This window comes from Gadus macrocephalus, chromosome 18 (assembly GCF_031168955.1).
Source record: "Gadus macrocephalus chromosome 18, ASM3116895v1".
Taxonomy (NCBI): Eukaryota; Metazoa; Chordata; class Actinopteri; order Gadiformes; family Gadidae; genus Gadus; species Gadus macrocephalus.
In genome coordinates this window covers 6534878-6547011 of record NC_082399.1, presented here as the reverse complement: position 1 = coordinate 6547011, position 12134 = coordinate 6534878, and the positions used below count along the sequence as shown (strand labels likewise).

At 44.7% G+C, this 12134-nt stretch overlaps 1 protein-coding gene across 2 annotated transcripts; it reads left to right on the top strand.

Moving 5' to 3' along the window:
- Positions 1-107: 107 nt before the first annotated feature.
- LOC132446837 (serine/threonine-protein phosphatase PP1-gamma catalytic subunit B-like) lies at positions 108-8747 on the top strand. 2 transcript variants are annotated; one of them, XR_009522969.1, is made up of 8 exons: positions 110-497; positions 1211-1342; positions 3273-3503; positions 5591-5695; positions 6189-6412; positions 7048-7182; positions 7749-7923; positions 8002-8747. XR_009522969.1 is itself a non-coding variant. In XM_060037357.1 (7 exons), exons 1-7 carry the CDS (start codon positions 443-445, stop codon positions 7839-7841), a joined length of 975 nt encoding a protein of 324 aa, XP_059893340.1. In that variant the 5' UTR covers positions 108-442; the 3' UTR covers positions 7842-8747. The 2 variants fall into 2 exon arrangements, 1 of the variants encoding a protein (XP_059893340.1); XM_060037357.1 differs by having other exon boundaries at positions 108-497; positions 7749-8747.
- The last annotated feature ends 3387 nt before the right edge of the window (positions 8748-12134 follow it).

Below are 12134 nucleotides of genomic sequence, written 5' to 3'. Positions count from 1 at the left end.
CTATCGCCTTGTTTACGATTGTGACAATTTGACTGACGCCTCACTAAGCCAATCAATGTGACTCCCCTAAAGCAGAATACATTATCGCCCAACGCCAAGGCGGGAATGCTTTTTTTTTCTCCACACTTCCGCTTCCGCCTCCCTCTCGGCTAACCTCAAGCTAAGCTAATTGCTGTCGAGGCTTGTTCGTATTCAACTAATATCCAGACATAAACCATCAATGCAATGAAATAGTCGACTAATGCGGGCTCGTCGCGTTGTATTTAAACACGTATGTGAACCTTTTCGACGGCTGAATCTAGTTTCAGAGGTTATATTCCCGGTCTGGCCCAAGGTTAGCAGGGGGCTAAGTTCGGCTAAGGCAGTATCATCGCAGAGATTCACTCCAAACTACACCAAACTAGGAGAGTTTATTGTATTTTATTGAACTAGAGGGGATAGTATGGCCGAGGCCGACAAACTCAACATCGATTCCATCATACAACGCCTCCTGGAAGGTAAGGGCATCTGTGTTTGCAGTTTAATTTCGATTTTTGGTGCTATTTCGCCCAACAGCGTTACTCAACTTGGATCCCAGATTCTTTAGTTTCTAACTATAAATTACGCAGGGAATAATAATGAGCTATATTGCATTATCATGGTTTTCATGTGTTTATTTTATATCTTTTCAATAAGATGAAAGGCAGAGTAACGTTTTGGCATGCACTATTGATTTATTTTTGGATTTATTGTTAAATACCAAATACATAATTCAAATATGAATGGCTTTATCAAAATGGGTTGGATGAAATGAGTTATTCAATATAAGTAATTGCATTTTTCACAGGGAGTTTCATGCAGTAATGGATTAACTCATGTCATGCTGTTATAACTGTACTACATTATCAATATAAAATAGTACTTTATTATTCCCGGAAATGCTGTTGTCCCAACAGGTTATACATGCCAGTAATATAAAAAATAAGTATGACCTCTGTATTGAAAAACGTTACACTTAAGGTTATTATAATAGTTAATGTTCAAATCAATAATGCATAAATTAATGGATTTGTTGGGTTGGCTCTATAATTTCTCTCCTTTCTTGTCTTGAATAAGACATGAGTCTAAGTCATTGTGCTGTCTGTATAGAACATGTTCACCCTGCAGGCAGCTGTAAACACAGTGTTGATCTGTTCTGTTGTTCACTGACGCCACATTGTTGTGTTCCCAGTGAAGGGCTCCAGACCCGGTAAGAATGTTCAGCTGACGGAGAACGAGATCCGCGGCCTGTGCCTCAAGTCCCGGGAGATCTTCCTCAGTCAGCCAATCCTTCTGGAGCTTGAGGCGCCCCTCAAGATTTGCGGTGAGGCCCAGGGGTCTTTAGGGGCCTTCTTAGATAGGGCAGAGCTCAGTTACGGCAAATTATGACAAGCTTTCTAGGCAGACTCTGATGGGAATGCCTCATGGAGGCGTAGATGAGCACTGAACCCTTTGTGTATGGAAAGCCATTGGGGACAAAACCGTCTGAGAATATACCCCTTAACAAGGCAAAATGGACCATGTAAAAAAAACTTTTTAAAACGCTGGGAATACACGGAAGAAAGGGCCACGTTTAGACGGCAAAAAGGAACCCCTAAATTCACAGTCAATAATACTGCAGCATTTTTGCATATATGTGCAAATATTTTAACGTTTACATAATTAATTACGCACATCTATGTATATTTGAGAGTTTGAAGACTTTCAGTTATATTTATGAAATGGTGATGGTTAGTATGCGTACCAACCACGTCTCTAGCATGTGATGTTGAGATTGAGGCCTAGACAACTTCAGTCTGTTGGACACCACATAGTTCACTCCGTCCAATGTGCTGACTTAAAATGCATGCCGCGATGGCTTTACAAAAGAGGCTTAAATCCAAGGAAAATAAGCAATGAAGGAGCCCTCGCTTTGTTTTTAATTTATCGTTTTCTATGGTGGTATTTCTTCATGGTGGTAGCTAAATAACCTAATCTTAATTGTCCCATGTATCAATAGATTACCCACATACCTCAACATGCTAGGATTTGTTTTGCATTTACACAGCTCTAAAGCAGAACTCTGACCCTACATCATTGTCTTTCACCAGAAGAATACAGGATATTTCTTTCCATTAAAGCTGGCACATTATCAATTGGACTGTATTGTGCCATAGGTTCATTTAAACAAGGCAGCTGAAGGAACAGCTTGGCCCATAGCTCAAGCGCTCAAGTGTACTCCAGTTCACAGGTCCATATGTATGTGAAGTAATGCTTTCCCTACAATTATTTGTAAATCATTTATTCTCAATTGGCCAATACTCCCACATAGCCAACTTAAATGGGACTGGAGGCATTGATGCAAAGTAAATTTATTACAGGTTTAAATTAGCATACCAGTTGATAGAATTTCCAAATTAGACATATGCGTAGGAAAATATGAATGTATATGATAGACCTTTTGAAAAGCCAAATGAATTGTATATGCTGTTTGATTTGACTCATCAGAAGTTACTATAAAGGCACTAGGTTTTCAAAATATATATTACATGTTGATGTGCGCATTGTGACCGTCTAATGACGCTGACATTTCCTGTGTCAACACGGGTTCATTTTGGACATCTAAACATGGTCATTAATCCCATATTTACGTGGGTATTGTAAACGCATACATTTTATACGTGGTCCATTTGGTCGTGTCATGGCGTACTTTCCGAGATGTTTTTTCCCCCAATGGCCTTCCTTGTCAGGGGCTGGCGGGATAACTGTATTCTACAGAGGTGATGAGGGTGAAGATCAGACTGTTGTTGCCTCTCTTCCCGGTATCAGTCCCCCCTCCCCCCTCAAGCATTCCCAGGACGTGTTCTTAGGTGCAGCTGTCTGATGTTTTGATATTAAATGGTATTCGGCACCACTTGCCAGGAGTAGACACACCCCTGCTTGTCCAGAGCTGCCTCTTCATGGTTCCTCTCCCGAGTGCGTCTGCATTAAAAAACACACCCAATCCTTTGTACCCTTGCTAACAATTTTCTTCTCACGTGAACATTACACTAATTATCAAACTACCCTATAGGAAAACATAATCTCCTGGTACTACCAGTCTAACTAGCATATACTAGCAACGTGTCTGACCCTCACCTGTCATGAATAACCCTATTGATCGTGAACAGAAGGAGTGAAGCTTATAAGCTGTAGTACTGAAAAGCCCATGACTTTTAGAGGCAATGCAACATGGCTACCTGTCTTCCATCTCATCACACCTATCCCCTCGACAGGTGACGTCCACGGGCAGTACTACGACCTGCTTCGGCTCTTCGAGTACGGGGGCTTTCCTCCGGAGAGCAACTACCTGTTCCTGGGCGACTACGTAGACAGGGGGAAACAGTCCCTGGAGACCATCTGCCTGCTTCTGGCCTACAAGGTCAAGTATCCTGAGAACTTCTTCCTGCTCAGGGGCAACCACGAGTGTGCCTCCATCAACAGAATCTATGGCTTCTACGATGAGTGTGAGTCTCTCTCTCTGCATCCACAACAACGCAAAAAATCGACACAAATGCACAATCCAACTCCACCCAGGCACACGCCTCTAAAGAAAGCCACTGTTTTTGAGAATGCATGGATAATCTACAGAAAAAGAGGCGTGTACAGTCTCCGGAGTAGAGGAACTTTGTGTATTTCAAAGACAGAAATGTTAGTTTGTCTTAGAAGGATCAAGAGTCCATCTAGAAACAGCCTGCTATCTAGCTCAAAGTCCATCTAGAGGCTGGAGGAGGCTGTTGTGTCGCTCCTTAGGAATGCCCGATTAGCTGTGATTAATCCTAGTTATTACGCTGGGACATACCTCAGGTTTAAAGGTCCTGCCCAGAAACTGCTACTGTGGTTGTACAGGTCATCAGATGAACAATTGCGTGTCCGCCCCCACTCTGTGAAATCAGCCCCGCCTCCATGGAGACTTTCAAAAAGACACGAAAGCACACCTTTTCTCCGAGGCCTATGGCCCCTAACTCACAACCCTACCCAGCGGCTTGCGCATTTTGTACTCACTCACTTTTCTCTACCCTCACCTCCCACTCTTGTGAGGCAACCTTGAGTATCCTGAAAGGCGCTATATGAAATATTTTTTTATTTTAGTATTAAACAATACTTTTGTGACGTTTAAGTTTTGTCAAACAGTCTGCAAAGTGTTAACAATATCAGCTCATAAAAACCATGGCGAGTGATTATCTTATTGGTTCCTCATCTGGACGATAGTCTAGCCCCCGGTTACCGGGCTCCAGTCCAATATGCGGCAGGTCCCTACATGTTCCTCGAGTGGCTGGATGGCATTCCAGATCATTCTGTCCAGACCAGTCCTGCTGGCAGGGTTGCATCTTATTTAGGGCCTAGCTCAGTTATTAATGCTAGCACACGGCGCTTACACTAGGGCTTCCACTGATGGACAGCTTCCTGTAGGTTAAGTCTTTCTCTGCAGACCTTGCAGTTAGCAGCTGTCTAGCATCTCCCTGGTAACTGTCACCACCACAACAACCATGTTAAAGACAATGACGCAAGCCGAGCGTATCAGCCGTGCCCCGATGGACACACCCTGCGTTGTGCCTTGTAATCTGGGCTTGACTCAGAGTGGGCTAGAGCCAAGCCTTCAATACAGCCTGACGTTGATCGATTGCCTTGGTTACACTCTGTTGCTCTTTTCATCTTGGTGTTTCATCTTGATCCCACAATTCACAAAAAGTATGGACTCTCCAAAATCAGAGTTAATTTCCTACTCTGTGATTTAGACACAATCTAGCCACGATCCAGAAAGCGAACTATGCATCTAAAACGACTCCCTTAACCCTTAAAATTAATGTTAAATATGAAACCCACTTTAGCCACAACCCGCTATTCTTTGCTTAACAATGGCTGCCGGAAAATTCATGCTAATAATTTGCATGAATAGATCAGATCAGAAATCTAGCCAGAGTTTAAATTCAAAGGTCATGTGTATTCTGTGAGTTCCGATCACAAAAGAAAAAAAGGCAAGCATAACTTACTCCTAGAATAGTTATGATCCGGTCTCTTTGAGAACGGAAGAATTAAAACCACAATTCTCACGTCCAAAATGTACTTGTTCCTGTATTTTGAAAGCCAAAACACAGGCCTGCATCATTTGTGCCCTGTGTGCATTGCTACATAATGTGGTTGAAAACATTAGGGTCCTACTTCTCTATGGGTTGCGCTACAAACATGAACTGATATTAACACTCTGTGTTCTGGGCCCCTGATGTGCATACAGATTGTGTGACGTAAATTACTTCGTAATGTACAGCCTTAAATACTACTATCAGCGTGGTGTGGTGGGATGTGCATGAAATCAATTTGAAAGCTCATACTACGGGTAGATGCTGAGGGGGTTCAATTAATGTGTGGGAAACCAGGTGTTTGAGTCACAGGGATTGGACCTAAGAAATGTGGCCACGCCCCCAAAAGATTGGGAAGCCCCCGTCTAATAGAACTGAACTCCTCCGTCTTAACTGGTTATAGAACAACTTGAGCGGAATCCTGGCTGTGGTGTTATGTGGATCCTAACAGGTGTAATGTGGTACTCCTGCAGGCAAGAGGCGCTACAACATCAAGCTGTGGAAGACCTTCACAGACTGCTTCAACTGCCTCCCGGTGGCCGCAATCGTGGACGAGAAGATCTTCTGCTGTCATGGAGGTAGGGCCACCAATCACAGGCCAGGGAACCTGGTCCCACCATATATATTCAAATTCATCCAGAACATTACTGCTGCTAGTACCAATAATAAGAAGAAGGGAATACGATAATCCTACTTTATACAATAGAATTGTAGATGTAGAAATACATGTACTCATTGATGGTGTGCTTCATTATTGACCATGAAAGAAAACACTTTCAACATAGTAAACAGTTGAACTACTAGGTGAAAATAATACAAGGTTTAAATTAAATATTATTTGTTGCTTTCACAAAATTAAGCATCGGTTTTGGCCAAAGTGAATTGTGAATAAAATTGTTTAGAAATTTTTATTGAGGCAAAAAATTCAATTCTTCTAATTCTTAAATGAAAGTGCTTAGAGTCCAGGTTTGGCTGTAGGCAGCAAACCGAGCCAGATGTAAGCCCAGGGTAGCTGTAGGAGCCAGGCAGTACCAGAGGGTCGTACCAGACCGGTCTCCCCTCCGCCCCCAGGCCTGTCTCCAGACCTCCAGTCCATGGAGCAGGTGAGGCGCGTGATGCGGCCCACCGACGTGCCGGACCAGGGCCTGCTGTGTGACCTGCTCTGGGCCGACCCCGACAAGGACGTGCTGGGCTGGGGGGAGAACGACCGCGGTGTGTCCTTCACCTTCGGCGCCGACGTGGTCACAAAGTTCCTCCACAAACACGACATGGACCTCATCTGCCGTGCTCACCAGGTACGCAGGGCCTGTTACAGGAGGGCTGCACACGGCGAGCTACCAGTTCAGTGGCCTCTATCCTACACCCTACTGCACTTCACCCTTATATAATACATCCTAGCACAACACACCCTTCTACACCCTACCACTGCTACACCTGATCATGTCACACCCTATCGAACCCCCCAACTTTATACCCGACTATTACACCCTAATACACCTAACCCGAGCACGCTACAGCCTTATAAACTACAATCTAGCACACCCCACCCTTCTCCACCCTACCACTTTAACACAGCTACACTGTAACATGCCACATCACCTAAGACACGATGCATCCTACACCCCACCCGACTACACCCCAACAGTTTGACTGATCACTGTTTCGTTTGTTTCGTTTGTTTTGTTTTTTTTGTTTTGTTTTGTTTTGTCTTGTTTTTGTTTTATTTATTTCTTATTGCTTATGTTTTTTTTTTTTTTTTTTTTTTTTCACAATGTCTTGTTTTTTAAAAAATGTATGATGACTATATGCTCTGTAAGGTGACCTTGGGTGTCTTGAAAGGCGCCTCTAAATGAAATGTATTATTATTATTATTATAACAGTCTGGCAGACGGAGCTGTAAGGCCTATGTCTCTGTCTCGGTCTCTCTCAGGTGGTGGAGGATGGCTATGAGTTCTTCGCTAAAAGACAGCTGGTCACGCTGTTCTCCGCTCCTAACTACTGTGGCGAGTTCGATAACGCCGGAGCCATGATGAGCGTAGACGAGACGCTCATGTGCTCCTTCCAGGTGAGTGCTCGCTCTCTCGCTCTCTCTCGCTCCAGCGCTGCCTCCTCTGAGGGGGAGAGTCTGACCTCCTCCTCCTTACGTAAAATAGTCTATCAAACGGTTAGACTTTCCCCGGGTAGACGTGTGTTTTATTTAATTTGGGTCGTTTAGCAGACTACGCAAAGCATGCAATCAACATTGGAGCTACAAAGAATCCTGCATAGTGCCTCAAGAGCCACTTTCTTTAAAAGAAAAATACAACTGGACAGTGCAGTGTAGCTGAAGGAATTTGAGCACAAAGATCGTCTACTTTAATTATTGTTTTGTGTATTCGTTAAAGGCTAAGATTTGAAAAGTTGGGAACGCTGTTGGGTTCAGTTTGGACAAGGCCAAACACCAGGCAGGTGGGCCGTACGCGTTGGTTTGGTGGCTGTCGGATGAGGTTTCTTGTTGGCGAACGTGTAGAACTGGAGCTGACCAACATTCTTCAGTGGTTGGACCTGTGTTTAGTGTCTAGATAGCAATGTGCCTGTGTCATTCAGCTCTGGTATATCACTGATGTCTCTCTGTCTCTCTCTCGTGTGTAGATTCTGAAGCCTGCCGATAAGAAGCTCTTTTACGGAGTGGGAGGCCCAGGCACGGGAAGGCCCGTGACTCCGCCCCGCAAAGCCAAGAAATGACCCCAGTAGCCCCGCCCTCTCTACCTCTCCTCCTCCAGTACCCTGCCCTCTCTACTGCTCCTTCAGTAGTCCCGCCCTCTACCTTTCCTTCCCCTGTCCTCCATTAGTCCCGCCCTCTACCTTTCCATCCCCCGTCCTCCAGTAGTCCCGCCCTCTCTACCTTTCCACATCCTATCCTCTAGTAGTCCCGCCCTCTCTGCCTTTCCTCCTCCAGTAGTCCCGCCCTCTATCTGATGAGAGGGTGGGACTTACCCCAAGGGGATGAAAAAAGTATGTAAAATATCTTTCCTCCCCCTGTCCTCCAGTAGTCCCGCCCTCTCCTCTTCCTATAGCCCCGCCCTCTCTCCCTGTCCTCCCACAGGCACTCTGTGCCTCTTCCGTTTTTAACCTCTTTAACATGTAAACCTTTCCTCCCTCTAGACACACGCGTGTACCCTGACGGACACGCGTGTCGGTCTGCTTGCGATCATTTTAACAGTGTGTATGTACGGGTGTTTGTATGCATGTGTGAGTGTTTGTTTATGTGTGTGCACGTGGGCTGTGGAAGTGATAAAACCACTCTGCCCCACTCCGAGTCCATCTCTTCGCCATCAGGACTGAAAAGCGTTTGTGTGTGCGTGTGTCTCTGCGCGAGTTGTGTATGTATGTGTGTGTGTTGGTGCGTGCTGGATTCCTGAGCAGACACACAGTGTGTGTGTGAGTGTGTTTGTGTGTGTGTGTGTGTGTGTGGCGGCCAACAAGCACACAGACGGGTGATTCCGAGCGGATCCTGCAGACCTGCCCCCCCCTCCCCCCCCCCCCAAAGGTCTCGACACATTTGATTACTTGAAAGAGATTTTTTTTGTGAATTCGTTTTTGTAGTCTTTCATCAAGTCGACCAATAAAAGTGAGATTCTGAGTTCAAAACACGCGTCTTCTCCTTTTTCCTTCCCGCAATGCAATCTGAACATGCAGAGTCCTCTGTACAGGAACCACACACTCTCTAGAAACCACTAGGTTATCAAGGCTTTTCATATTGTGAAGATGTGATGTACAAAAATATACTTTTATTCTAACCTCAATTTGTCTTGCAGTATACTAAACTAACTGGAAAACGTAGCAGGATAGACGTAAGAGGGAGCTGTGCTGTCAAACAGTCTGTGCTGTGGAAAACGTCATCGGGTCAAGGAGAGATGAAAATGTGCTTCCTTTCTAACATAGGAAAAGACAGGCTGTTTCAAATGAATTGGACTCCACTTTTCCTAACCGACGTCATTGTGCGACGGGAGTATTGCTGACCTCTAGCGTTTCTATTGTGGAACTACAGTTATCCGAAGTTGGTCTGCAACAGGTGTTCTCAAAGTCAGCTAAGGGCCAATTTAGGAACCCAAAATTTGACTGAGGGCCGCCAAAGGAAAAAAAATTAGGCGGGTAACACCGTCAGCATCCCAGTGGTGAAAAACATTGCACTGTGGACCTCACAGAATGAGGTCAAGTGAGGTCTAAATCACAAAACTGAGGTTCATCCTTTCAAAGTAATGTACAGTCTCTTTGTATTTATTTATTTTTGTTTAAATTAATATTGATATAATAAAAGAAACGTACTGGCAATGATGGAAACGTAACATAATGGGGAACGACTTCACGTGACAAATGAAGAAAGTGTTTGCTTTGCAAACGTGTGTGTGTGTATATGTGTAAGGTCTGCCTCACTTGTATTAATTTGCAATAACTTGAATGGAACTTTAGACATTTGGGGATAGCATAGCAGTCGGGTAGCTATTTAAAGCTATAATAAACCGCATATTTCGTTTATTTCGATAAAGCATTATGGAAAAGTTTGTATGCACAATAAAGCATATCCATAAATTTGGCACGCAGCATTTTCATTTTCACTCTGGGTTAAGCCCTGGATGGTTATGAAATCTATTCTCTTGAGTAGAGGCAATAAAAATGCGATATGCGGGGAAGAGAGACGGAAGGAGAGGAGAAAAGGATCAGAGGGGAGAAGGAGGAGTAGTATTTAGTGACCAGAACTGTATGGAGTTTATCTTTTGTGTGTGTGTGTGTGTGTGTGTGTGTGGGGGGGGGTATCTAGTTTGTATCTATATTAAGTTAATCTTTAGTGTGTCTATTTGGTGTGTTTATCTTTATGGTATGTATTGTGGCATCCCGCCACTTAAACCTCGGCCCGGACCAGCCCGAGGGTTGGTTCTGGATGGCCGATACCACCGTCACCCACCAGCCGGCGACGGAGAGCACCGACCGAACCCCAATCAGCGAGATTGGGGGACACCTGGCCGAAGCCGAGGAGCCATTTTAAAAGGAGCACGAGGACTGACATTGGGGGAGACCAGGAACGGGAAGCAAGGAAGTAGGAAGCGCTCTGGTCCACGAGCGGCTAGAGGCCCACGGAGGCCCTAGAGACTGTGAGTATCATGTATTGTCTCAGATATATGCAATAGCCTAAATGCTGTAATCGGCTTTAACCCTCGCTGAAACTTGTGTTTCTTAACGGGAACCCGGCTCATTGGGGTAGTGTGTGTGTGTGTGTGTGTGTGTGTGTGTGTGTGTGTGTGTGTGTGTGTGTGTGTGTGTGTGTGTGTGTGTGTGTGTGTGTGTGTGTGTGTGTGTGTGTGTGTGTGTGTGTGTGTGTGTCCTAGGCTACCAATGCAAGCTAATAGTGTTTATTTTTGGAAGCTTCGGGCATGTCCACAACCGTGTTTTCAGTGGGTTAAGGCTGGCTGGGCTCTCCAGCAGAAAATCTAAACAATTAGCAAAGTTCTGCTCCATATCAGCAGTGATGGGCAGCCTGGCAGTGTGGTGCAGGAGATGTTTTTTGTACCCTTGAACAATGACTTATCTTATCTCTGAAATATTTGAATCTTGTAATGTGATTGGTGGATTCAAATAAAGAAGTGTGTGTACTTTTTTGGTTTTGAATCTAAATCAGACTCATCCCTTTAATTAAAATGAGGGAGGTCATTTAAGATCAGACACAGAGCTGAAATAGCCTCTCACTGTTACCAAGAAGACCACAGGGTGCTGAACCTGCATTGAGTTTGACTAATTAGCTCACCTGCTGCAGCTCGCCTGCCAGGTGGTTTTCTTAATTAGTTAATTGGTTGCATCTGGTGCGTTTCACTTAAAAGGGAACCGGCCAGTACATTGGTTTGTGTACTGTTTTCTTGAGGTCTGTTGTGACTTATTTAATATCTCTTCCAGTTTCACAGGTTAAAGACTTGGACCATGAGTAAACTGTTTCTTCCTTCAAAGGTCTATCATGGATATTTAACTGCAGTTCTGTGAGTATCCCAACTTAACCATGAAGATGAACTGCGAACTGTAAGTCATTAATTTCTCATTACTCTTGGGCACATTGATGTATTTTGGCTTCCTGGTGAGTTAACCTGTTACCTGAAGGTTGATCTGAGTAGCAAGGATGTTTTATTGGTTCATGGGTTACTTAGGTGTTTGGTTTATGTTGGTTTTAATGATTTGTTAAAATGGTTGCAGGCTCCAAGTTATTGTTGTAAGCTGGAGTAATGGGTTGGGTTCTGATATCTTCAGTCTTCTTTCATTCTACTCTCCTGAGCTCTGCATCTTCATCACATGTGTGTTGCTTTACTGATGAGGGTGTGGTCTGAGTGAGCAGAGGTGCATACTGGGATACAGAGCTGTCTGAAGTCTACAGGTCTGTAGACACGCCCCCTCAGGGGAAACCGAGTGTTTGAGAAACTGTCGTGACGTCAGTTACATGGACTGGAATGTTCTTAAAGATGGAGACAGGGATTCAAAAGGAGAAACACCATGGGGAGATGAGGGGGCTCCTCATCTCAACGACTGAAACACAATTTCAGTCTGACACAGAGAACCATGGAACACATTCAACAGTCCCCTCCAGGCATCGTGACTCCTCAGGAACAGTTTCATTTCCAAGAAGGTCTTATATGGATCGTGCTCCTCAAGAGCCCCCCCCCCCCTCCACTGGGTGGTCTTCTGAACAGATGACCTCCTTCCTGTCCTCAGGCTGACTAAAGCTGCACCGTTTGCATCTGTGAAGGCCCCTCATTCAGGAAACCACTGGACTACAAAGACATGACTTCTGAGACGTTGAATCAACCTGGGACACATTTTGGAGACGCCAAGCTTAATCCATCACCAATGTGGGACGCCACTGAAGTGTTGTACATAATTTACATCTCTGGAGACATTGGTTGTTCTGTTATGGGTGCCCTGGCAGGAGAGCTGGGGGGGGGGGGGATGATGGAATATTATTTGGCATGAGGTTTTTTACCCTGCATGATTATTTGT